This window comes from Pleurodeles waltl, chromosome 5 (assembly GCF_031143425.1).
Source record: "Pleurodeles waltl isolate 20211129_DDA chromosome 5, aPleWal1.hap1.20221129, whole genome shotgun sequence".
Lineage (NCBI taxonomy): Eukaryota > Metazoa > Chordata > Amphibia > Caudata > Salamandridae > Pleurodeles > Pleurodeles waltl.
The window spans coordinates 739,266,350-739,293,606 of NC_090444.1; the positions used below are offsets into that span (position 1 = coordinate 739,266,350).

General features: G+C 46.2%; 1 protein-coding gene across 2 annotated transcripts in view; it reads left to right on the forward strand.

Moving 5' to 3' along the window:
• The window catches only part of LTBP1 (latent transforming growth factor beta binding protein 1), a 1,022,847-nt gene that overhangs the window by 475,249 nt on the left and 520,341 nt on the right, over nt 1–27,257 (forward strand). For both annotated transcript variants that reach the window (XM_069234696.1, XM_069234697.1), the window contains exons 6-7: nt 11,283–11,510; nt 14,244–14,524. In XM_069234696.1, the coding sequence (XP_069090797.1) occupies nt 11,283–11,510; nt 14,244–14,524 (509 nt within the window). The remainder of the gene's footprint in view (nt 1–11,282; nt 11,511–14,243; nt 14,525–27,257) is intronic.

A 27,257-nucleotide genomic window follows, 5' to 3' on the forward strand; every position in this document is an offset into this window, starting at 1 on the left:
CAATAGCGTGTAAATATAACTAATGAAATTCCTGTTTCCTGAAATCCTGAAATCCTGACCTATTTGTCACCTTTGCGAGCAGGATTGAGGGGAAGCTATGTTCTAGGAGCAAAAGAAGACTGCTACTGTGTCATGATATAGTGTTTACAAAGATGTGTCTTCAGCTCTTTCCAAAACCGGAGCAGAGTTGAGAGTCTGGATGGATAAGACAATGTAGGTGTAGATCAGGGGTGCATAGATGTAGTAGGCCCATTGCCTTTCTTTCCCGTCTTTTTGGACCCCTTCCTGCTTAACAACCATGGACCCTATTATGGATATGGAGTACTTTCCTTGTTTGTGCCACAGTGCACCTTTCAAAAGGTGTGCCATGCGCAAACAAAGAAAGTGTGCTAAATTGGAAAGAAAGTGCTGCCCCCAGTGCAGCCACAAACTTGGGCCCTGGGGACATCAGTTTCCTCGCACTTTCAAGGGGGGTTAGAGATCCTCTTGCAGGTGTGTGCAGTGAGTGACTGCACTTGCCTGCATGGCAATGTCTGTGGGGGTCCATGGGACCTCATACCCTCACCCCTCCCTCCCCCAGAGTGCTGCAATTAGGAGGGGCTCCACCTTTTTGTGGCGCACTTAAGGGCATGTTTGCCTCTGCGGCCATGTCAGTAATATGGCGTGGGTGCAGAGGCAAAGTGATTTCTTCATTTGCATGAGGCCACGCCCCCATGCAAATGAGGGCAAGCTCTCTCCTGATAGTGCTGATGCTACATATTCGTCTGCGCTATCTGTATTACAGAAGGGGATGCACAAGCGTTTGCGTCCCCTTCTGTAATACCATTGTGCCCTGGGGGTGCACAAAGCAGGTGCGCATGCCCCTTCCGCCTCCGGGGCACAATGTATACTATGGCACCTGGTATTTCTGGAAATAGACATTTTACTTAATATCTGTGCCCTAGAAGCCGACGTTTCCTAAAGATTGTTCTATGTGGTGAACTTGTGTACCAATATACACTTAAAACACTAGTTTGCATCTTCTCACTGTTGATATTACTTTTCTTTGCAGATCATGCTAAGCTGAATGGTACATGATAGCAATAAGCAAAGTTGCAATTTTCTTGCCACTTTTGTGAACTACTATCTAGAACTTAGCTACCATCATAAAATTGCAATTGTTTATGCTTTCCCACATGTGCCTTAAAATTGGAGCTTCTACATCAGTTTATGTTGCAATGCTACACTTGCAGTGAAAAATTCTGCTAACCTTCCCTGTTGGGCAAAGAAAACATTTGCAAAAGGTGAACTTTGTGATACACAGTTTACATAGATTTTCCAACTTGTTTGGATTTGACTGGAGGGAAATTGGTCTTGTAATATAGCTAAAACGTTATTGCAGTGGAGCAAAAATTATCTTGTCATTTACGAAAAATAATCGTGAAGTCAGGCAGTTTTGCGAAGTACGTGAATTTGAAAAAACAATAATGTCACCATTGTTCAAACACTTCTAATTTTTGTTTTAAGTTCTGCTGTCAGTCTATATCTTCGATAAATTGGTGCTTATTCTTTTAACGTGGAGATTGGGGTTTACTTTTTTTTTCTCGGACTGCAAAATTAGAGAATTTTGTTAAGTGAACCATCTGACAATGTTGCTGGTGTACAGGGGATAGGAAAGCAAAAATATAAGATGTCAGTTGCATTCTTACACACAACAAAATTAAAACACCCATAAATGAACTGTACAAATATTTCAAAATATGTCAGCAATTATCAAAGCACAAGTGAAGCAATTTTTGTATTTCTCAAATGTGATTACTAAGATTTTAATTGGATCAAAGCAATTCAAGACACTTTTCCTGGTGATTTAAACATGATTATTATTTGCAAAAACCAGATTTCCACACATTATTGTTTGTTAACTCTATAGTTTTATCAGTAAAAAGTGCATACCTGTGGGAATTTTGTGGCTATTTCAATGGATATGTGCTGTATGTAAATACCAGAGTACTGCAACACCATGATTTAGTAATATGTACTCCAAAATGATACCACACCTTTACTACTCTCCTACTGAATGGCAGTGTCTCCTTTGGTGTACTTGTTTTATGTGAAATGGTTACATTTTTGCAACCTCTCTGACTTAAGTGATGAGAACTCCCACTCTGAAAATTTTTCCAGCACCACTGCCCGTAGCATGTAATTTCTTCTACTAATTGAGAGTGTCCTGTCATGGTGACAGATAGTGTTATACTCAACTTCCATTGCTGTATAGATTCTCAAGCTTAGGTTGTGTGAGCAGAATATATATTTGCAACACCAAACTAAATATTTGTTAAAATTCGGTCATTAAATGTTGCCGGTGTCAGGTGGTTGGCACCAGCACTCTTTTTTTTAGGAAACTGGGCCTATTTCTCATCATCAGACTTTGACCCACAGTAAGACAGAGAAAGAAAGAAAGAAAGAAGAAAGGAAAGATAGGAAAACCGAGAAAGTAGGAGTGATAAAGAACCAGCAAGAGTAAGATGATGAGACAGCCAGTGTAGCGTTGTGGAAGGAAGAGAACATGGGGTGTAATCAGAACTAGCCTGACTTGGTATTCAGCACCCTTAGCAGTAGAGAGCTGTGGTGGTGTGCTAAGAACATCTTTGAGCCTCTCTTCTTGTGTTTTTTTCCGCCACAAATTAAGAACTCCTTAAATTGTTGGATGCACGCATGCTTAACTTTTTGCACAACATTAAACCCTTGCCTGGAAGAGTTATCATGCAACAATACGCAGATTCATTCGTCTATAAAAGGTCTGTGACTAAGTCAAAATAAAACCTGCGCAGAATTGGACAGACATTAAGCCAGCCCTCAGCTGGCTCGTGGATACCAGAGATACATGTCTTTTGAGCCCCAGATACATCAACATAAGAGTGAACGCCTGGGATCATTCAGCCCAGGTGTTCAGTGTTACTCAGATGACTGTGCCAGGGAGCGTGAACATGGCCGCCAGGTCGGAGTTTCCCTACTAAGGCCGGATGGGCCGTGCTGTCACAGCTCCAGAGGTGGATTTACATTTTTTGTATTCAGCAATACATGTATTTATCCGGGATATTGTGTGCTTTCCTCGTTTTAAGTAGCACTGAATAGAACTGGCCGAGCTCAGACCTGTGAAGTGATCCTCCACAGCTGTAGCACTCGAGCGCCAGCCCCTCAACCCCTGTCCTGCCCAACTCCTGCAATTCCAGCTCCGGACCTCGGCCAGCAGGGCCTGGCAGGCTGTGCCAACGGTGCGGCGGTTTTGTGATGCAGACAAATGTCAACAAGAGGCTAGACTTGCGACCACCGCAGTACGAGACGTAGGTGAAAGGATACCGCCTTGGCACATTAAGACCCAGAGCTCGCCAGAGCTTCATTCATTAGAAGTGGAGCGGCAACGTGAGATCGGAGTCTCAGTGAACAGGCACGAGCCATTTTCAATACAATCAACCTCCCTGAGCCCTTAAACTCCGCTCTGTCTCTGTAAAGTCGTCTTCACAGAGGCGGAGCAAGGTTGCTATGAGCCCTATCCCAGGCAAGGTAAATGGAATCCCAGCACCGTGATCGTGATGTGAAGGACAGCCGTAATCGTAGAGTGAGCGAGCCAGCAAATGAGAGCGAGCCGAGCCAAGGGCTGGCTATGGTTCTAAGAGCCCGAGCCGAGCACTGAAAATATTTGGTTTATAAATCATGTGACAAAGATCTTGTTAACATATGATATGGTGTCTTCCTAATTCAAAAACGTATATTTCTTTAACACATGGATGCGCTCACCTTAGTACATCAGATTGTTTGAGAACTATTTATCAAAAGTGAGAGTTTTAAAATACGAACTGAAACCTTCATGCCCCAGCACTGATGAAAATGTCATTAGTGAACTAAGAGGCAAGTCATGATTGACATGTATCCTATAGGTGGCCTAGATTCTTAATGGTGTAGCAACATTGTAGGCTACTAAACATAAGAGGTTTTTGGTACATGCGCATGTCCTTAACTCACATACAGGGGTGTGGCTTTGTTAGTAAGATTAGGGTGTGTGAGCTTTAGATTTCCCAACAATCAAGCTGGTATATCTTGTTAAAATACATAGCAGGACATGAGGAGGGTTAAGAGGCAGTGGAAAGATGGGTGAGGATTGTTAGAGGTACTTCAAAAACAATATCTTTCAAACTAACCAAGTTTAAAGCCTTCAAAACAGACAAGAGAGAGAGAGAGCAGGAGGGATTGGTTGATTTTATCAGTGTGGGCATGTAAAAATCCAGGATGAAATCTGACAGATACCTAACCCAACCTGACTGAAAGCACCTGTACCAACTCTTTACTACAGAATACATTCTTAAGTAGGGTACAACAACTCAAACAACCCCCTGAAGCTACGCCCCAGCTTAAATGTGTTCTTATATGTGATTATAAACAAAATGGAGGCTTGGTGTAATAAAGTATTTGCTTAGGCTCATTGGGGTTGGTCAAGCAGGGAAGACTGAACTGGTCCAAACCTTTTCGTTATCACTGTGCATTTGAGCCCCTAAATGGTTATCTCTTTCTGATATCAAAGGTTAATGCTTTGACCTTTATTCTTGGAGGATGAGATGAGAGCCTGGGTGACAGGCATATAATACATTCTATTTTTTCCAGCCTTAAATAGCGCACACTTTGGCCAAGGACGGAAGAGTGAGACTGGGATTCGAACCTGATACCCCAAGTTACATGATTGGTAACTGTAGCTGCTAGGCTACACCACTTCCTCTGAAAGCTTGCCTTGTTTTGGACCTGAGGTTCCAAGAGGACCTTTAGCTGAGCCATGGCAAGGCTTTAGGCTCAAGCCTGCCTTAAGCTTTCAGTGGCTCGCCCACTTCTATGTAATTGGGACAATGCGCGCTCTCACACTCCTGGTCCCAGGTGCCACTGCACCTGCTATTCTATTGAAAGCACAGCTCCTGAGTGTTCATTCAAGGTAGATTGAATGAGCCTTGTCTGCTACTTGCGTTCCAAGCCTTGCTTTGGAGGCGGCCATCTTAACAATGGCTCCACGTTTCACATAATTTATTATTAACCCCTTCGGTTCTTTGGACGTAACGGTTACGTCCTCGGCAGCACCGCTCGGGTGCCGAGGACGTAACCATTATGTCCTGCACCAGTCCCACTGGGGGAGCACTTTTCTTTCTTCTGATGTCTTTCTGAGCATTTCTGCAGCCCGATCGTAAAGCGATTGGGCTGCAGAAATGACCACTAGACACCAGCGATGTTTGTTTTGTTTGTGTAAATAATGAAGGGGAGTAACCACTTGGACAAGGGTCGCTGCCCTGGGGGGCATTTTTTAATTAGTCTTTTTCTGCCTCCCTGGGGGAAGATTGGCCTATTTTAATTAGGCCGATCTGTCACCGGGGGAGCAGAAGCCACTAGATACCAGTGATATATATATTTTTTACTTATTTACAGTGGATGAGGACACCTTAGGCAACTGTTGCTCTCCTCAGGAGGGGGGCAAATTGTTTAGGCAATTTCTGCCCCCCCTTAGGTGCAGATCGGCCTAGTTTTCTTAGGTCAATCTGCCTCCAAGAGGGGCAGAAACCACTAGACACCAGGGATTTTTTTTGTCAGTTTTACGCAAGGGAAGCGACCACTTAGGCAAGGGTTGCTCCACTGGGGGGGCAAAACTATTTTAGGCCTTATTTGCCCCCCTTGGAGGCAGATTGCCTATTTCTATTAGGACAGTCTGCCCCCTTGGGGGGCAGAAACCACTTAGGCACCAGGACTAGTCTGTGTGTGCTTTGTTTGGGAGGGCAGCCCCTTGGTCAATGGTAGCTGCCCATGGGCCACATTACAGTGGCCAATTCTGCCCCTCTTGGCGGCAGATCAGCCTATTTTTGTAGGGCCATCTGCCCCCAGGAGGGGAATGTTGGGTAGTAGGAAATTTGTGCCGGTGCAGGTGATTCCACACAGAAATGTGGGAAAAGTGTGCGGTTTTTTTAGCTAAATTTGGGGTTTGCTGAGGAATCTGGGTAAGGAAGCACTGGGGGATCCACACAAGTCACACCTCCCTGGACTTCCTTGGGTGTCTAGTTTTCAGAAATGTCTGTGTTTGGTAGGTTTCCCCAGATGGCTGCTGAGACCAGGAACAAAAATGCAGGCCCCCTGCAAAAACAGGTAGTTTTGTATTTGATCATTTTGATGTATCCACGTAGGGTTTGAGGCATTTCATACTGCGGGCACTAGGGCTATCCACACTAGTGAGGTATCATTTTTATCCAGTGACCTTGGTGAATGCTGGGTAGAAGGAAGTTTGTGGCTTCCATCAGATTCCAGAACTTTGTAGCACCAAAATATGAGGGAAAAGTGTTTTTTTCTTTGCCAAATTTTGAGGTTTGCAAATAATTCTGGGTAACAGAACCTGGTGAGCGCTCCACAAATCACAAGATTCTGAATTCCCCTAGATGTCTAGTTTTTAAAAATGTATAGGTTTACTAGGTTTCCATAGGTGCTGGCTGAGCTAGAGACCAAAATCCACAGCTTGGCACTTTGCAAAAAACATGTCAGTTTTCTCTGGGAAAATGTGATGTCTGTGTTGTGTTTTGGATCATTTCCTGTTGCGGGCACTAGGCCTACCCACACAAGTGAGGTACCATTTTTATCGGAAGATTTGGGGGAATGCTGAGTGGAAGGAAATTTGTGGCTCCTCTCAGATTCCAAAACTTTCTATCACTGAAATATGAGGAAAAAGTGTATTTTTGCCAAATATTAAGGTTTGCAAAGGATTCTGGGTAACATACCCTGGTGAGAGCCCAACAAGTCACCCCATCCTCAATTCCCCTAGGTGTCTAGTTTTAAAAAATGCACAAGTTTGGTAGATTTCCCTATGTGCCGGCTGAGCTAGAGGCTAAAATCCACAGCTATGCACTTTGCAAAAGTTCAATGTAAAAATGTGATGTGTCCATGTTGCGTTTCCTGTTGCGGGCTTTAGGCCTACCTACAGGAGTGAGGTACCATTTTTATCGGGAGACTTTGGGGGAACACAGAATGGCAGAACAAGTGTTTTTGCCTCTTGTCTTTCTCTACATTTTTCCCTTCTGAATGTAAGACAGTGTGTAAAAAAGACATCTATTTGAGAAATGCCCTGTAATTCACATGCTAGTATGGGGACCCCAGAATTCAGAGATGTGCAAATAACCACTGCTTCTCAACACCTTATTCTGTGCTCATTTTGGAAATACAAAAGTTTCCTTGATACCTATTTCTCACTCTTTATATTTCACCAAATGAATTGCTGTATACCTGGTATAAAATGAAAACCTTTGCAATGTGCAGCTCCTTTATTTGCTCTGGTACCTAGTGTTCTTGATGAGCCTACAAGCCCTATATATATCCTCGCAACCAGAAGAGTTCAGCAGATGTAACGGTATATTGCTTTAAAAAATCTGCCATAGCTGGAAAACGTTATAGAAGAAAATGTGGACAGAAATGGCTCTTTTTTTAAATCTCAATTTCAATATTCTTATTATTTTAGCTGTTACTTTCTGCAGAAAAACCTTGAAGGATCTACACAAATGACCCCTTGCTGAATTCAGAATTTGTATACTTTTCAGAAATGTTTAGCTGTCCTGGATCCAGGATTGGTTTCACACCCATTTCTGTCACTAGCTGGAACGAGGCAGAAAACACAAAAAATAGTTAAAACGGGGTATGTCCCAGTAAAATGCCAAAATTATGTTGAAAAATGTGGTTTTCTGATTCAAGTCAGCCTGTTCCAGAAAGCTGGAAAGATGGTGATTTTAGCACCACAAACCCTTTGTTTAAGCCATTTTCAGGGGAAAAAACACAACCTTTCTTCTGTAGCCTTTTTTTCCCATTTTTATAAAACAAAAGGACATTTTGGCAGTATTTTGGCTTATCTCTTGGTCTCCTCCAGGGGAACCCACAAATTCTGGGTACCTCTAGTAGCCCTAAGATGTTGGAAAAAGGGACGCAAATTTGGCATGGGTAGCTTATGTGGACAAAAGTTATGTGTGCCTAAGCGCGAACTTCCCCAAATAGCCAAAAAAAAGGCTAGGCACCTGGAGCGGGAAAAGGCCTGACAGCAAAGGGGTTAAAGATACTGACGGGCATCCTTTTCATGTATCATCCCAGCTGCTGGTTAACTAGGATAAGAAGGCCCCCTTCTGCCAAGCATCAGCACTACTTATTTGAGTGCTCTCACTCCTGAAGTGTGAGTGCTTTGTTGGTGTACCGAATATCACATTACACAACCAATAATCTCAGGTATTATTCAGTTTATGTTTTATTCAACAAGGTGACGACCATCCTTTGAGTGAGCATATACTTACTGCTTGACACAGGAGATCACTACCTCCTGGTTCACCAGCGTCTTGGGACAAGTTCACCTCTTACTACTTGGCCAATGTAGTTAATTCCAAGAATATTACCTCTATGTTTTGTATTCCCTGGTTCAGACCTCCTTATAATACTTGGTAATTGTTTTCAGATGTCCCATCATTCTTTTTGTCATGATGAGACCCCCTATCGCGTTAAGGGTCAAAACGTCGTTGACATGCAAAAAAAACCAACAACATTGTGACTTTGGCCTATGTCATTGTGTTTGTTGTTTGCAAAAAACACACAAAAATACTTTGTTATTTTACAGTCACTTCTATTTTGACACTTTTGGTTTTCTTCCTCACTGGGACATAATCGCACTGATTTATTTGTTGTGACATTATTGTTAGATGTTGATTATTGTTTAGTACAATTTCTTATTGTATAGTAAGGTCTGAAAATGGATTTTCATTTAATGTTTTCATTCATTGATTTCGTGCAGCTATTTTGACGGATTATTAGTAGGTGGTTTCAATGAGAACCACTATATTTGATTAAATGTTTTATGGCCCAGATTCACATACGTTTAAGGGCGTCTTTTGTGCTGTAAGTGGCCACCCCGTTTGCAGCAGAGTTGCTAGTGCAATTTTGGCAGATCTGACAGTGAAACTAGAGGAAGCTCTACCCATAGGAAACGTTCTACTAAAGGGACTTCAGGTAGGATGATTCGGCTGTCAAAGGTTTAGGCAGCGATTCAAGCAGTGCTGGGCAGAATCACCAACATCTCTTTCCTATTAATCCTGCCCATAGTCATGAACAAAAAAAACAAATATCCACGTGCCCTAAGGCTAAACCTGGACACAGCTTCTCGCTGGCAATTGAGAAACAAATAGTGGTCAAAACTGTGGGTTATTTGAGATTTTTTTTAACTTCAACATATCAAATTGGTTTTTAAAGTTCTTCGTCAGACAATATCCCACATCGCCACTATAGAATTTCAATGTTTTGATATCAGTTGTTAAGTTTGCCTGAACCAGTGGTTTTGTGGAACCATAGGGTTCCACAGGTCATCTTCAGGGTTTCCACTAGGATTATGGAATACTGAGCAGTGAATAATATGTAAGAAATAACTATTAAAGGTGTTTTAAACGCCACAAACAAATCCAAACATTCCCTGAACTATTGCAAGAAAGTTTGTCTCGCAGTTGGCTATCCTGAATTAATTCCATGACTACCAATTAACCTTTTTGGCTTTTTATCAGTTTGTATTTAAGATGATATTTAGATGTATTATATCGCTGTGGGGCAGATTCACCTGTGACATCAGAAAGGCACGGCCTATGTTGGCAAGAAAATAAGAGCAGTATAGTGCACACTTACTGGAAATGGTGTACCTGTCTGCAGGTCCATTTCTGGGAATCCCACAGTTCATTGCATTTCTAGGCCCATATTTATACTTTTTGACGCAAATCTGCGTTAGCGCAGATTTGCGTCAAAAAGTTTAACGCCGGGTACCGCCATTCTAACGCGCCAGCCAGGCGCCCTATTTATGGAATGATGGAAGCCGGCGCTGCGGCCTGGTTAGCATCAAAATAAATGACGGTAACCGGGCAGCGGAGGCGAAGGGAAGACTGGGGGTTTTGCGCCAAAGAATGGTGGAAGTCAGGTTAGAGTCAAAAATATTGTCTCTAACCTGACTAGCGCCATTTTTTGACGCACAACCCCCATGAAAATGAGTCCTGTCTTACCAAAGACAAGAGTCATGCCCCCCTGCCCAATGGCCATGCTTCTGTCCCCTGGGCATGGCCATTGGGCACAGGGGCATGTAGGGGGCGCAAGTTAGGCCCCCCATGCCACTTAAAAAAGAAAAAGAAAAACTTACTTTCACTTACCTGTACTCACTATAGATGGGTCCCCCCATCAATGGGTGTCCTCCAGGGGTGGGCGAGGGTGGCAGGGGGTGTCCCTGGGTGCAGGGAAGGGCACCTGTGGACTACTTCCAAGATCTCCCACCATCGAAATGAGTCCACAGGTCCCCTAACACCTGCCCTGACCCAGGTGTTAAAAAACAGCGCAAATCCGGCTTGGCGCCATGTTTTAAGGCCTGTCTCTTCCTGTGCATTATTTTGACGCCGGAGGATAAATAAGGCGCAAATGCCTTAGAGTCATTTTTTGCACGGGAACGCCTACCTTGCATGTCATTAGTGCAAGGATATGATTTCACGTACAAAAAATGACTTTAACTCCAATATTTTGGCACTAGACTGGTCTAGCGCCAAAGTATAAATATGGAGTTAAGTTTGCGCTAAATTTGCGCAAAAATAATTGACGCAAATCCGGCGCAAACAGAGTATTAATATGTTCCCTAGTCTGTATTCCACCCCCTGTTACCAGATTGTTCAAAACGGTTTGTTTTCTTTATTTAAGAGTGGTGACGAGGCCACTGAGTCAGACTTGCGTATCGAGCGCAGCTACACTTACCCCAGTGATTATAATATGGAGAGTTAGTTAGTTTGATTTGATATTTTTTCTTTTGGAAATAAGATGAGTCTATTAAAAACGACAGACAAAATGCTTACATTTGTAATCTTACACATCAGCTGAGATGCCTACATTGTGGGATCTCCTTAAAAACAAATTTTCAGGACAATAGTTTTAGAGTAGTTGAATTGCGCTCCATGCTATCAACTTTTTTTGAGAAATACATCGTTTTCCTAGGTGGATTAAGTTGACATATGATATGAAAAATGTATTAGGGGTTCCTCCAGGGAAAATCGTTGGGGATCACTGGTCTGAACCACCCTTGCTGGAGGTGTGTTGAAAGTTATGTCCCATTGCACATACTCTCAGCAGCAAATACCGCTGGCTTCAAGCCAAGCCATGAAATACCACGACACTGGTAAGCAGCTAGAAACCTGGCGTTCATGCAACCATCCCTAATCTTCCTGCACATTGTTTTTGTATTTCAGTTATTTGTCACCTTCCCTGCATGAACGGAGGCGAGTGCCGCTCTCGAGACAAATGCCAGTGCCCACCTAATTTTACCGGGAAGCTTTGCCAGATCCCAGTGCAGAATACCAATTTCCAGAAAGCATATCAGCACCCTCAGCATGCGAGCAAGGCAGCTGGATCCCATGTCATTCACTCGACCCATCAGTTACCACTGACCGTAACAGGTCAGAACCCAGGAGTTAAAGGTAATGTGTCCACTCTTACTTTCCATAGCAAACAATGTTATTTGTTTTTTGGCATTTCTCATGGCTTCTGAGCAGTTGTCATTTTTTTAGAAGGAAAACAGGCTGGTGTTCAAGATAATAAATGAAGATAGAATTCAGAAAGAGTAAATTAATTTTAAAATAGTTACCTGTTTGAAGACAGTTGGACATATGTGAGCGGAGGAAGCACCCGCATTGTAAATTTGCATTAAAAGTTGCTCAATTACTTGCAAAATATGATTTACCAAAGATCCAATTTATAAAGCTTGTGCCCACGTACGGTAGTCAGTGCTTAATTTGTGAAAAGTGCAGGAGCCCAAAGTTTTTCTTAGGCGGCTACCATCAATGCTAGCAAATTTCAGAAATGCCAGGACTGCCTAGTCTTGATTCCACCTTACATATCTTTCTTCCACCACTCTACATTTTCTGAATCTTCTTACTCTTGAAGGTCCTCTTTCCCTGTGTTTTCCCATTATCTCTTCGGGTGTCTTCTTTTCCCCTTTCCCTGCCTTTTTTTCTTACTCATAGTCAGTTTCCGATATCCAAAATAAGTCCTGGTCCCCAAAAATTAGTGCTAATGCCAGGTGCCTCCAATCTGCAGCACAAACTAAGCATTGTTGTGGACATGATCTCCACATTTTTTAGGGCCACAAGAGAGATGTATCATTTTTCCAACAGTACGAAAAAGAAGCTGGTGAGATCCTTACTAAAACATCCCCTGTCATACCCCCCACAATTTTTTATGTGGTTTAATTTTCTTGTTGTCGGTCTAAAAGGATGACATTGTTGTTTTTCAAGATTGTTCCCTTGCTGGAGAAGTGCAGAATTGATTTGACTGAGTGCACAATATTGTTTGTAAAATGTGCTACAACTATTACTGACAGCACGTGCAGCACACCCAAAGCTGATCAAACACTCAGAATTCTTAGCGGATATCCTGGCTCTAAGGATCCTGCTGGAGTAAGCAACAATAAGACCTCAAGCAGTCAAAAGCATCTTTATTTTAAGGGTGTTTTAAAGTGCCATTACTACTCTTCTCTGAAGAGCTCCAACTAGAGAAGAATGTGTATCAGGAGTTTTTTAAAGCAAAATGTGGAGAAATGTATTATCACTTGAATGTTTTTCACTGGCAACAAAGGGTTGCTTTTAAGTAAATGTATGGCAATGTATTGCCACTTGAACAAAAGGCTTGCGATTGGACGATATGTGTGATTAAACAAAGAATAGGCTGCAGTGGTGAGGTAGAAATTTGACTGCATATTCTATCACTGAAAGATCCACATTGTAGTGGAGGCTAGAAATACATAGAGAGTCATTACATCCAAGACGTACATCTGATAGTCATTAAAACAAGTTTGATTAGGTGTGTTTGGAGCTGGTGGAACATTAAAGTGAGAGGTGAAGTCTATGGCCTTGATGAAGAGCGTATTCATTCCATAACACAGAAATCTTTGGTGTGGTATTAACTTTGCGGTCAGCCATTTCCGTGAACATGTCTTGGCATTTGGTGGAGTAAGCGGCAGAATCCACCAGTCATTGCGGCAGGGGTCCTCCGGGAGCCAAATATTGTCATTGTGTATAATTACTGAGAGGTGTGCAACGTTGCTAGGACATCTCCAGGTATTAGTGCAATTGCTAATGGAAATGACCAGAAATTATTTAAAAGCTCTGGAGAGGAATCTAATCTGGTATGCTGGTTACAAGAAATTAAAGAGATCTTACCTTAAAGGAAAATTATTTGAAGTGAAATATGCAATAAGCAATGAGCAATTTTAATACTGCCATTAACTGTTGACATTTGAGTTCTTTTAAAATTGGCATTCTACATATATTCATAAACACTTAATAGTGGCCAAATGGTCTGTTTAGGCATGCAAATCCCTGCATTGGATCGAGAAGGGTTTAATCAGACTTTCATACTTCATAGTCTAATACAAACACCGGCTACCATAACCAGTCAACCCATTGCAAATGTGCTACACAAAAGGCATAGGCTTCCCTTTTATAATACTAACATGCAGTTAATGCCAGTTAATACAGCTTTAATGCTTACACTTGATTGAAGTGGGTAGAGTAGCCCGTAAGTTTTGAGATCACAGTAGAACTGCTGCTTACCCTGGACCTACAAAGCATGACTAGTTTAAGACCAGTACTGGAGTGGCATTTTGAAAAGTGGAAATCTATGGGCCCTTTGGTGACACACTAGATGAGTCATCCAGATGGTATGGGTTTACTCATGTTTGAGGTTGTGGTCCCTGACTTTACTCTGATTCACATATGTCCTCTACCTCTCCACAGATAATGGGGTTGCACAAACTGAGGGAGTAATACTGTGAACGCTGTTGGGTCACATCTGAAGTCATTCAAGAGATTCTCCTGTAGGCATCCAAATAGGTTTTTTTGACAGAGAGCACCAACCATATGAATGCAAGACTGCCTTCTGCTTTACAGCAGTATCACTATTAATGTGCTAGGTGCATACATAGAGAGCCGTGCCAAGCTCATGAATGCTTATGCTGCTGTATTACACAGTTGTACTGAGGTTTTAGTGAGCACTTTGAAATGTTCTCTGTTAACTATTACAAAATGTATGGGTCACAACAGCCAATTTGAATGATTAATGCTCTAATAGAGGTTTCTAGATGTATACATGTTTCTACTGTCTGTACATTATTTCACACTCAAAACATATAATTCACATTCATTGTATTGCAGTGAAATTGCCACCAAGCATGGTCAATATTCACGTAAAGCACCCTCCTGAAGCTTCGGTTACGTTCCATCAGGTGTCAAGGATGGACAGCTCCTCGGCTGGGCAGAAAGTGAATGATGCTCAGGCAGGCCACTCTCAGATCTCCTACCAGAGTGTGCCAATCCAGAATAAGCACCAGGGATCACATGCAACATATACCCATCAGCAGACCATTTCTCACCACTATCCTATCTCTGCCAAGACTCAGCTCGGCAGATGCTTCCAGGAGACTACCGGATCCCAGGTAAGAAATTATAAATCATCTGCTTTCTTTAAAAAAATGCCCAGCACTTTGTTCCTCACAGGATAGAAACCACAGGCCAGATGCACTTTCATAGTGGTCATAAATTGACACCGACTTTTCGAGTCTAGTATTTGATTTTGCCAAGATACCTATGTACTTTTAATTTGTATTGCAAAGTCACCAGTTACAGAGGTGACAGAATGACCTGCCTAAAATAAATTATTTAGGCAGTTCACAATTTGCAAGTCCTGTTACTGCCTACAGATAGAGGGATGGTGGCCTGCAGAGGACAGCAGACCACTGTCCCTGTATTTGCATTCCCAAATGGAAAACTTATTTATGCAACCCATTCTATTTAAAGGAATTGACTCTTCTTTGAATTAAAACAAAAGGTCTCCATTAGGAAAAACATCAGGTGGAGCATGCACTGGTACCCTGGACCACATGCTGCAATCCTAAGATTGTCATCACAATTCCCAAAGAGTAAGGGAGGCCAAGGGGACCCCATCCCCTTTGTGAATCAACCCTAAGACTCTGAGTCACAATGATGGCTTTGTACATCTGACGTTAAGTTCCCCATCATTGACTCATTCATTTGCATGCTTGAATTATTCTCCACCATCAGGCTTGGAATCCTCCATCGTAATGTAAAATTTGCAGTGAAGAAATATATTATTTTAAGTATAAATGCTAAATACAGGTAGTAGGCGTAATTAATGTAAGTAGTCAAAAAGCTATAAGTGTTAAAATACTTAATAATATATTGTGCTGTGGTATACCTTGCTAACTTGGCGGTAAACTGTAGTACCTGCAGTATCTGATAGGCTAATGACTGTTTACAAAATGTAAAAGTCAGCTATATAATTTTCAGCACACTTTCGCTGCATTCTATTGTTGTTCCCTACCTATTACTATTAAAGTAGTAATAGTAAGAAAAATGTATTTATAATTTTTTATATTTTCTACAGCAGTTTACAGAGAACTGCGCATTAAAAAAAATATATATTTTTAAGCAGTGCTGTAATTTGTAGGTGTTACTGTGGTTCTCCGTAGACTTTTTTGTGAAGATCTAAATATGTAAAAAATTTAAAATACACTGTAGTACGCTATATTTGTAAATTATAGTGTAATACTGTGTTTTTTTTTATTGTTTAACACATGTATTTACTTTTTATTTTATTTCAAGTACTGCAGCATTTCCTAAGAAGTACTGCAGTACTCTTTAATTTTTTTTTTTATATTTAGAAATGTATACATAATTTCCCCTACATAGTACCACTTTAACAAAGGAGTAATAGGTAGGGAAAACATATAAAACATAATACTTACATATCTCTAAGTGCGAAATGCAGAACACAGCTAAGGTGTACTAAAAAAAGAGAGGGCTGCCTTTAACTTTAGTAAAGGTAGATATTAGCTTATCACATACGACCCTGGCGGACGGTGTAAAAGGTGCGGTAATACCACAAACAGGCCGACGGATAAAAAAAGTGAATTATGACCCTGGCGGAAACCGCCAACAAAGACAGCCACTTTAACACACCGCCCGCCACGGCGGTACAGACAAGCAGCGCGGCGGTCACCGCCAACAGACAGGCGGGAGACAATGTACCGCCCACACTATTACAACCCGCCAATCCGCCACCTTTTCCGGGGCGGATTCACCGTGGATAAAAACACGGCGGAAACAGCTTTTGTTATGGGAAAACGCTCACCTGAACATATCCCACGAGGAACGACGACTCCATGGACCCCGAACTCCAAATACTACCTGCCCTTGTCTTTCTGCTCCTTTACGACCAACAGCGAAGTAGGCGCAGAAGATACCGGTGAGTACTGCATCTACGACACGGGGAGGGGGGAGGCAAAACTTAGGGGGACACCCACCAAACACCCCCACCATCGCATAGTACAACATACACACCAATGCAGTCAAAAATATCACATTAACAACCCACAATCCCCCCGGAAGAATGAAAACACAAAGCAAATTTCGGTCAAACATTGTAATGTGCCAATATACATGTCATTCAAAAATATACAGATATATATGTCTAAATCACTCATAATTATATATACAATACAAGAAGTAGTGCAGATATGTACACAACAATGTCCGTGCACCAACAGTCCAAAAATGCATGGGCGAGGCCCACAAACGATACCTGACCAAAATCGGAGAGAACACTGCCGGAGCATCAGATAGAAATAAAACAGGCACCTCAGGGGGAAGGGAAGGGGTAGCACCTCAGCCAGATGAATGCGAAGCCAGATCCACGACAGGGCTCCATGCCCATTGATGTATCCTGGGGAGTGCAAAGCCACAGTCTCTCAAGTCTCTACAGTGGGTGATTTGCCCACTGTGCCATCCTGGGGAGTGCAAAGCCACAGTCTCTCAAGTCTCTACAGTGGGTGGGTTGCCCACTGTGCCATCCTGGGGAGTGCAAAGCCACAGTCTCTCAAGTCTCTACAGTGGGTGCGTTGCCCACTGTGCCATCCTGGGGAGTGCAAAGCCACAGTCTCTCAAGTCTCTACAGTGGGTGGTTTGCCCACTGTGCCATCCTGGGGAGTGCAAAGCCACAGTCTCTCAAGTAGATGCAGGTCTCCACTTGTTCTGGAGGGGGACTGGTGCCCAGACTGTATGCGTACCCCGTGAAAGTTCCTGTCCTGTCACTGTCCCAGCTACACATGGGATAAAGATGCCTGATGTGGCGGGCCATTCATTCCTACACGGTCTTTGCCCTGTTCAGCGGTGCTTTGCCATTGGGGTTCAGGACAGTTCAGAGGTGCTCTGCCATGGTGGTCTTTGCCCTGTTCAGCGGTGCTTTGCCATGGCGGTCTTTGCCCTGTTCAGCGGTGCTTTGCCATGGCGGTCTTTGCCCTGTTCAGCGGTGCTTTGCCATTGAGGTTCAGGACTGTTCAGCGGTGCTTTGCCATGGCGGTCTTTGCCCTGTTCAGCGGTGCTTTGCCATGGCGGTCTTTGCCCTGTTCAGCGGTGCTTTGCCATTGAGGTTCAGGACTGTTCAGCGGTGCTTTGCCATTGAGGTTCAGGACTGTTCAGCAGTGCTTTGCCATGGCGGTCTTTGCCCTGTTCAGCAGTGCTTTGCCATGGCGGTCTTTGCCCTGTTCAGCGGTGCTTTGACATTGAGGTTCAGGACTGTTCAGCGGTGCTTTGCCATGGCGGTCTTTGCCCTGTTCAGCGGTGCTTTGCCATGGCGGTCCTGATACTGACATTGGTGTGTGGCATGACGATCTCTACACTGGGCATTGGTGTGTGGCATGACGTTCCATCATTGGCCAGCGGGGCTGTGGCATCCTGTCCCCTCCTGGGCTGTGACTCTGGCGGTGGTCACTGGACCAGTGACGATACTTGGGCCCTCCTGGGCTGCGACTCCGGCGGTGGTCTCCTGACCAGTGACGATACTTGGGCCCTCCTGGGCTGTGACTCTGGCGGTGGTCTCCTGACCAGTGATGATACTTGGGCCCTCCTGGGCTGTGACTCTGGCGGTGGTCTCTGGACCAGTGACGATACTTGGTCCCTCCTGGGCTGTGACTCAGGCGGTGGTCTCCTGACCAGTGACGATACTTGGGTCCTCCAGGGCTGTGACTCTGGCGGTGGTCTCTGGAACAGTGACAATACTTGGGCCCTCCTGGGCTGTGACTCTGGCGGTGGTCTCTGGACCAGTGACAATACTTGGGCCCTCCTGGGCTGTGACTCCGGCGGTGGTCTCCTGACCAGTGATGATACTTGGGCCCTCCTGGGCTGTGACTCTGGCGGTGGTCTCCTTACCAGTGACGATACTTGGGCCCTCCTGGGCTGTGACTCTGGCGGTGGTCTCTGGACCAGTGACAATACTTGGGCCCTCCTGGGCTGTGACTCTGGCAGTGGTCTCCTGACCAGTGACGATACTTGGGCCCTCCTGGGCTATGACTCCGGCGGTGGTCTCTGGCCCAGTGACGACGGTGCTGGCGGTTGTGTCTGGACCGCCGGAAAAGATGGCGCACTTCTCCGCCGTGACACAACAGGCTGGGCAGACTTCCTCTGGACCTTCCCCACCTTTTTTGGAGTTACAGCTGACTCACCAATCGCCTTCGATCCCATTTCACTTGTTGTCCCACCAGGAGTCTTGACACGGTCCCGTCGTCCACTCTCCAATTTCAGAGCCTTTACAGGGGGTGGGCTGCCAGTGCCTTGGCTCCGGGTCCTACTGCCTGCCCTGGTGGACGGTGCACTCCAAAAACCTGGAACACGCACCACTGGTACTGGAGGCTTTTTGGCTGAGGCACTACGACAGGGCTGATGAATTGGAGGGGGGGGGATGGGGGCAAAAAGGTCAATTTGACAGAGGGACAGTTTCTGACGGACACTGGGATGGGTAGCTGGAGGGGGTCTGGGAGTGGAGAAAGAGGAGGTGGTTGTCGGAGGTGTCACTTTAGGTGTTTTGGGGGCAGGTGCAGGTACTGGAGGCTGTCGTGAGGTGGATGGATGTTGGATGAGTGATTGCCGGCATTTGGGTACTTTGGGAGGGGGCGTCACAGACACACTGGGAGAGGACACAGGGGACGTGTAAATGGCAGTGGAGGTGGTGAGTGCAGGTGAGCGGCTTGTGGTGCTGGGTGTCCTAGTGCGAGTTCTAGTGCCTGTAGATGTGGTGCATGCAGGTGTGTGTGTAGACGAGACTGGGAGGGAGGAGGGAGAAAAGGAGGAGGAGGACACAGTGAAGACAGTGGATGTTGCTGTATCTGTACATGTGTGATGCTTGTGTGAGTGCCTGTGGTGTGTGTGGTGCCTATGTTTGCTTGAGCTACTTGGGTGTATTGACTTGTGTGCATGCTGGTCTGTAGGTGTGCTTGGGATGGGCTGGGGTACAGGGGATTGGGTCTGGGTGGAGGAAGTTGGAGGGGGGAGGCTAGACACAGGGACAATGGCTGCCATCAGTGCTGAGGCAAGAGATTGCAGGGTTCGCTGAAGGGCAGCCTGACCAGAATGAATGCCCTCCAGGAATGCATTACTGTGTTGCAACTCTTGTTCTACACCCTGGATGGCATTCACAATGGTAGACTGCCCAACAGTGAGTGACCTGAGGAGGTCAATGGCCTCCTCACTGATGGCAGCAGGGGTGACTGGGGCAGGGCCTGAGGTGCCTGGGGCGAAGGTGATGCCCACCCTCCTGGGTGAGCGGGCACGGGGCGAACGCTGAGGGGCCGCTGGGAGGGCGGTGCTGGTAGGGGAGGTGGCGGCTGTACCTGTAGAAGTGGGGGGCACAGATGGTGCCGCCACCACAAGGGAGCTCCCATCGGAGGACGGGTCCGTGTCGCTGGTTGCTGATCCGGTGGCCGACGTGAAGCTCCCCTCGCCCTCTGTCCAAAGTGGTGCATTCAGAGTCTGTGGTGTGGCCCTACATGGCCATGTGGGATGCAGCTCCCTCGTGCTCCGGTGCCACTGTACCTCCGCCTGATGATGCTGATGTACAAAAGGACAGGGAGAGCAGAAAATGTGGGGGAGACAGAAGTAAGAGAGTTTTAGTGCATGGCATACCGCTACCGTTGGCGGACAAGACAGACGCAGCAGCCCCATGCATTACGCCGTGCTCCTGGCCTCTGCACATGCAATTTCTGGGATATGGCCTACATGGCAATGGTGGACATCTGTGCACATGGATGCCACAGGGGCAACTATACCTCAACTTGGCACTCTTCTGAGATGGGGTAGAGTGCCACATGGCCTACATTGCGGAGGGGCCTTGCCTACCTAACTCACCCTGGCCTAGGGACACCCACAGCCCACCTCCCCCACCCAGACCCCTCCACTGCACGCAAAGTCTGCAGAATGAGGTTGTACTCACCCCCTTGTGTCTGCTGTGATGTCCTCAAGCGCCCATCCAACTCCGGGTAGGCCACCGCCAGGATCCGGAACATCAGGGGGGTCATGGTGCGACGGGCACCCCTCCCACGTTGGGAGGCCATCCCCAGCTGAGCCTCCGCCGTCTTCTTGCTGCAGCGGCGAATGTCCTCTCATCTCTTACGGCAGTGGGTGCCTCGTCTCTGGTGGGCCCCCAGGGTCCGGACCTCCTTGGCGATGGCATGCCAAATGTCCCTCTTCTGGTGGGCGCTGACCTACATGACATGCACAAGGGAAGAGGAACAGTCATTACCAACTGCACCATCAATGTGAGTGGCCCTCTCCCTACTCTGACCATGTGGCCCATTTATTCCCATGCTTTACTGTAGTATGAACTCTGCCCCCTTCCCTCTTCCACCCAGCCCTGTCCACCCAGGCCTAGCCCATACAACGTGCTCCCTGTGTACTGACCTGTTGGTCTGGAGGACCGTAGAGTAGCATGTACTGGGGGAGGACCCCATCCACAAGTTTCTCCAACTCCTGTGCAGTGAAGGCAGGGGCCCTTTCCCCAGACGCAGCAGCCATCGTCGCTTCCAGACCGAGGTCACAGCAGCACTAGCAGTGTAGGTCCTCTCCTGTCGAAGGTCAGGTATCTAGTGATTGAACAGATAGAAAATGTCAGTGACGTCCGCGGCGGTGACGTCCGCGGCGGTGCGCATCATCACCGCCAGCGCACCTGTTCATTGGCTCCTGGGACCCATAGGGTCCAATGTTAACCAATGCAGCAGTGCGCCGCGGTCTACGACCGCCTACCGCGACGGTGTGCAACGCCAGCGCTGTTACCCCACAATCCCATTGTCCCAGTTTAGAGGTCAGGCAGCCGCCATTTCAGGGGCCCACATGGATTCTTGTTCAACTGCGTCACACATACCGAGGCCTAGACTCAACACACATACAGGAAGGGTTCATTGTCTAGTGTAGTCTTGTGTGTGACTGTGGGTACATACCTGGAGGAATAGTGACTGTTTCTTCGCTGTTGTCCTTCTTAGGCACCGTCAGCTGGGACATATGAGAAGATGGCGGAATCCTCCGGTGTACCGACCGCTGGTGGACCTGTTGACAATGGAAGAGAGACATTTAATCGTCACCTACAGGTTTGACCGTGCCACACTCCAGGAACTATGTAGCCAGTTGGAGCCAGACCTGGTGTCACCAATCCGCCATCCGACTGGAATCCCCCCTCAAGTGCAGGTGCTGTCAGTGCTCCATTTCCTTGCAAGTGGGTCTTCTCAGACAACTGTGGCCATGGCATCAGGGATGTCCCAGCCTATGTTTTCCAACGTGTTGTCCAGAGTGTTGGCTGCCCTGCTGAAACACGTAAGGAGATACATCATTTTCCCTGAGGTGGAGGATTTGCCTACAGTGAAAGGTGACTTCTATGCCCTTGGACATATCCCCAACGTCATAGGTGCCATTGATGGGACCCATGTAGCTCTGGCCCCCCCTGCAGGAGTGAACAGGTGTACAGGAACCGGAAGAGTTATCATTCGATGAATGTCCAGATGGTCTGTTTGGCAGACCAGTACATCTCGCAGGTAAATGCTATGTTCCCTGGCTCTGTGCATGACGCCTACATCCTGCGCAATAGCAGCATCCCTGATATGATGGGTCAACTCCAGAGGCACCGTGTATGGCTATTGGGGGACTCTGGTTACCCCAACCTTTCCTGGCTATTGACCCCAGTGAGGAATCCCAGGACCAGGGCAGAGGAACGGTACAATGATGCCCATGGGCGGACTAGGAGGGTGATCGAACGCACCTTCGGCCTTCTTAAGACCAGGTTCAGGTGCCTCCATATGACAGGTGGGTCCCTATTCTACTCACCGAAGAAGGTGTGCGACATCATCATCGCCTGCTCCATGCTCCATAATTTAGCATTGCGACGCCAGGTGCCTTTTCTGCAGGAGGATGGTCCAGATGACGGTGTTGTAGCAGCTGTGGAGTCTGTGGAGCCTGTGGACAGTGATGAGGATGAAGCTGAGGAAGAAGAAAACGACAACAGGGAGTCAGTCATACAGCAATATTTCCAGTGAAACTCAGGTGAGTACATTTTCAGGTTTAACATTACATTAACTTTCACACGTCTACCTCTATCCTGTACCGACATTTCACTCACTAGTTGTTAACTGAGTTGTCTCCTTCCATTTCAGTTTCACAAATGTGGTTACCTACGTGTCAACTGCTTGCATCCTTGAAGGGCTTGTGATGTGTGACATTGGTATGTTAGCCTTCCAATGGGTAACCCATTATGACACTGTCATTGATAATACAAAATTACAAATCATTGACTGAATCCAGTTTTTTTAGTGTTTCAAGGGTGTTTATTTAAGTGCTAAAAATGAAGGGGGGTTGTAAAATGGTGACGGGTGATGGTGGAGGAATGTCCATGGCAGAGTCCAGTCTATTAGTCTCACAGGTACATTGCACATCTGCCCATTGGAAGTGGAGCTGGGGCAGTTCCGATTTGGACAGGGTAACAAAGTGGGACAGTGGGGTGACAATCAGGGTGGTCTCATTTCCTGGCGGGGGTCTTGCCATCTTGCTCTGTCCTGTTCCTGGATCTCAGGGCCCGCTTGCGTGGTGGTTGTCCGTCTGCAGGGGATGGGGTGCTGGTGTGGTGGTCCTGTGGCGGGGCGTCCTGTCCACTAGCGCCGGCGAAGGTGGTAGGCAGTTCATCTTCGTGGCTAGTGTCAGGGGCCCCTTGGAGTGCCACGGTGTCCCTCAAGGTCTTTTGAATGTCCTTCAGCACCCCTACGATGGTGCCCAGGGCGGAGCCGATGGTCCTGAGCTCCTCCCTGAACCCCAAATACTGCTCCTCCTGCAGACGCAGGGTCTCCTGCAACTTGTCCAGGACCGTGGCCATCGTCTCCTGGGAGTGGTGGTATGCTCCCATGATGGAGGAGAGGGCCTCTTGGAGAGTTGGTTCCCTTGGCCTGTCCTCCCTCTGTCGCACAGAAGCCCTCCCAGTTCCCCTGTGTTCCTGTGCCTCTGTCCCCTGGACCGTGTGCCCACTACCACTGCCCCCAGGTCCCTGTTGTTGTTGGGGTGGTGGGTTAGCCTGAGTGCCCTGTAGTGGTGGACACACCGCTGATTGACCTGTCCTGGGTAGGGAGGTTTGGGCCTGCTGGGTGGGTGCTGTGCTGGTGTTAGCAGAGGGTGGAAGTTCGGTGTTAGGCTGTGGCTGGGCAAGGGGAACCGACTGTCCTGAGGCCCATGATGGTCCGGCTGGTCATCAAGATCCAGTAGGGCAGAGCTGCTGTCGTCACTCTGGGCCTCTTCTGGGAGTGGAGTGGTGTTGTCTGGACCCTCTGGTGTGGTGACGTTCCTTCGGGTTCCTGCGGGGGTATAAGTACATGATTATTGCATGTGTGTGTGTAATGGTGTGCAATGGTTGGGTGTGCGGGAACCCCAGTGCAGGCATTCCTGTGTGTGTGGTTGTGTGCTGATGGTTGGGGGGTGTTCTGGGTATGTGCAGTGGGCATGCTTTAGTGATGGGTGTCCATGGTTAGTTGTGTCATGCAGGTCTTGTGGTTGGGATGTGTAGTTGGTGTTATTAGTACATTAGTGAGGAGTTTGGGTGATAGGGGAGGGTGTGAGGGTGGGGGTGTGTGATAGCATGCAGGTAGGGTGGGGGATGTGATAGTTAAGATTTGACTTACCAGTGTCCGTTCCTCCAACGACTCCTCCGAGGCCCTCAGGATGCAAGATGGTCAAGACTTGCTCCTCCCATGTTGTTAGTTGAGGGGGAGGAAGTGGGGGTCCGCCGCCAGTCCGCTGTACCGCAATGTGTTGCCTGGATACCGTTGAACGCACCTTCCCCGTAGGTCGTTCCACCTCTTCCTGATGTCCTCCCTATTTCTTGGGTGCTGTCCCACTGCGTTGACCCTGTCCACTATTCTTTGCCATAGCTCCATCTTCCTTGCAATTGATGTGTACTGTACCTGTGAGCCAAATAGCTGTGGCTCTACCCGTACTGTTTCCTCCACCATGACCCTGAGCTCCTCCTCGGAGAAGTGGGGGTGTCTTTGGCATGACATGGGGTGGTGTGTGTGATGTGTGGGGTGGTGTATGTGGTGATGAGTGTGGTGAGTGTAGTTGTATGTGGTATTTTGTGCTTGGATGTTGTGTGGGTGATGGTGTTGTGAGCCTCTGTGTGATGGGGTTGTCTATTCTGTGCTCTCTCTCTGGCCTTCTCTCAGAATTTCTGGTTGTAGGGGTTTGTGGGTGATGTGGGTGTGTGTTTTATATTGTATTGGATGTGTGGGTGTGGTGTGTGTATGTGTCTCAGGTGTGTGTATTTCGAAATGTCCAATGTGGCGGTGTTTTGGAGATGTGTGTGAATTTTGGCCGCGGCGGTGTGTACCGCCAATGGAATACCGTGGTTGAAAGACCACTGCATGGATTCGTGGGTCGTAATAGCATGGGCGTGTTTCTGTTGGCGTGAAGGTGGAGGATTTGTTTCCGCATGTTTATCGCTGACCTTTGGTGTGGCGGTATTGTGTGGGTGTCTGAATTTCGGCAGATTCCGTGATGTGTGTCATAATAGCTGTGGCGGTCTACAGCCGCCGCCGCGGTGTATTGGCGGTCTTCTGCACGGCGGTAAGCGCCTTATACCACCAGGGTCGTAATGACCCCCATAATGCTTTGTCATTACTATGTACTGCGGTACTTCTGCGAAACACCTCAAAATACCGCAAATTTTACAGAAGTACAGCGACAATAGATATCACTGAGTTAAAATGTCTTATAACTTAAAAAAGGCTTATCTTACTTACCTGTAGTACCCAAAATGATCTTCTGCACACCATAATACATAATCTTGACAAATTTAATGGAAATCCGTTCAGTAGTTTTCACGCTGTGGCAAATACAAGTCTGTGGAAAATATATGAGTGGAAAAAAACATTTTAGACTCCTCTTTTACCTTTCCATCCCCTTGACTAATCAACGCAAAACCTTCCATCCTCTGCCAATGTAGAAACTCCTATAGTCCCAGAAACGTTTGTGGATACTCGTCAAATGGGGCCAAAGTTATTAGCAAGTAAGAATAAGAGGAATTTCTATTCCTGAGAATCCTAACTATAACTAATGAGTGGCTACTGAATCTTGTAATAGACCCATATGTATATTCACTGAAAAAACAAAGGTTACAGGGATGCTACAGTTAGGTTCACATTTTACCCACACAAAACCATTTGAATCTTCAGCAGTTATAGCTATACTTATACTTATGTTAAGAAACTATAACTTGTCGCCTAAAGTTACTTAACCGCACAATTTATAGTTTCTTCAGATAAGTATAACTATAAGTATATCTATAACTACTCATTTTCTATGGTTTTGTGTGGGGGAAAAGTGAACCTAACTATAACGTCCCTGTAACAGTTTTTTTCCAGCGAATGTATATGTATTTTTTATGTGGAAAGTAATATGTAAACACCATATGTTAATACAGCCACTGCAAGGCACAGGGGTTGGCTGCAGGGCCTCGCATGTGGCCAAGCCCCCCACTTGCACTCAGCTTGACGCTGTGCACTGCCTCTCGCTGTGTGCGGCATGGGTGTGGTGTGTGAGGCTTTTCTGCTATTGGGCTTCAGATCAGTGTCACTAGATATCTACATTTCTTTTTCCCTTAATAACTTAAATACTACTGAAAATATTTTTACCAAACCACAAAAAGTGTACTTTCTGAACCTAGATCTATCTTTCTGCCAAATTTGTGTAATTTGGTTCAGCGGTTCGGGCTGTAGTCATGTCTGAAATCCCTGTGGGATACTGCATGGGAAAAACACATTTTGCAGCGTGAATCTTTTCTGGATTCACATGCTGTGTATTATTCTGCCATATAGTGGTTGGGTCCAGAATTCTCCAAATATTTAGTCTTTTTTAGTCCTTCCTTTGTTTTCTGTTTTGTTGTTGTTGGGCGTCAACGGACCTGCCCATTCGGTGCTTCCTGTGACATCATATCACCTCCTCAAGAAGCTCCCACCTTTGGTCACCATCTTCAGATTTCTTTTTTCCGTCATTGAGTGTGGATGCTTGGCTGAAGGCTCTCCAACATGAGGAAGAAAAAACTTTCAAGAAGTTTGTCGAAGTTCACCGAAAGAAAGGAGAAAAGAGGTACCATAAGAAGTTGAGAGAGAAGAAACAGATTTCCTCAAGTGAATTTTTCGAGACATACCAGGTTGGGGAGCTCCCTGGATGGCCCAGATGGAGAAGACCCCATTCCAGATCTGCCCAAATTGCCATCATAAATTTGAGCAGAAGATCAACACCCAGTTTGCAACCTTTGCCTGCTTATTGAACACATAACTGAGGAATGCAACACCTGTGCGGTTTTTACATAGTAAATGTTGAGGGTAAAGGAAAGGCAGAGACGAGCACACCGTACAATGCAGGGGCAAGGTACTGCTCCATTCCTGAGAGAACTGGGACTTTTGAGTGAAAATGAGGAAAATGTTGCCGAAGGTACTGAGGGAGAAATGTCAGACGCCAAATTAAAGATCGTCGATGTTGCACCCCAAGCTACCAAGAAAAGACAGAATATAAAAGAGACACTGAAAAAAGGTTCTGGATCCTGAAAATCTGACTCTAAATAGCTTAAGGGAGCCTCAGTGTTGAAGTACTCGGCAGTGGAAGGCAGACCCTGAGACAGAGAACCCAATGGATACCTCAAAAGGGACCCTGCTGGAGGAAAATCTCCTGAACAGTCCCAGTTGTCGAGAGAAAGACACTTCATTGTCGAAAAAAAAGAAAGGCTTGAGACGAGCACAGAAGTTCAATGTCCAACATGTCATTGAAAGGTCACTATGCGTCAAAGAGGAATGCCTC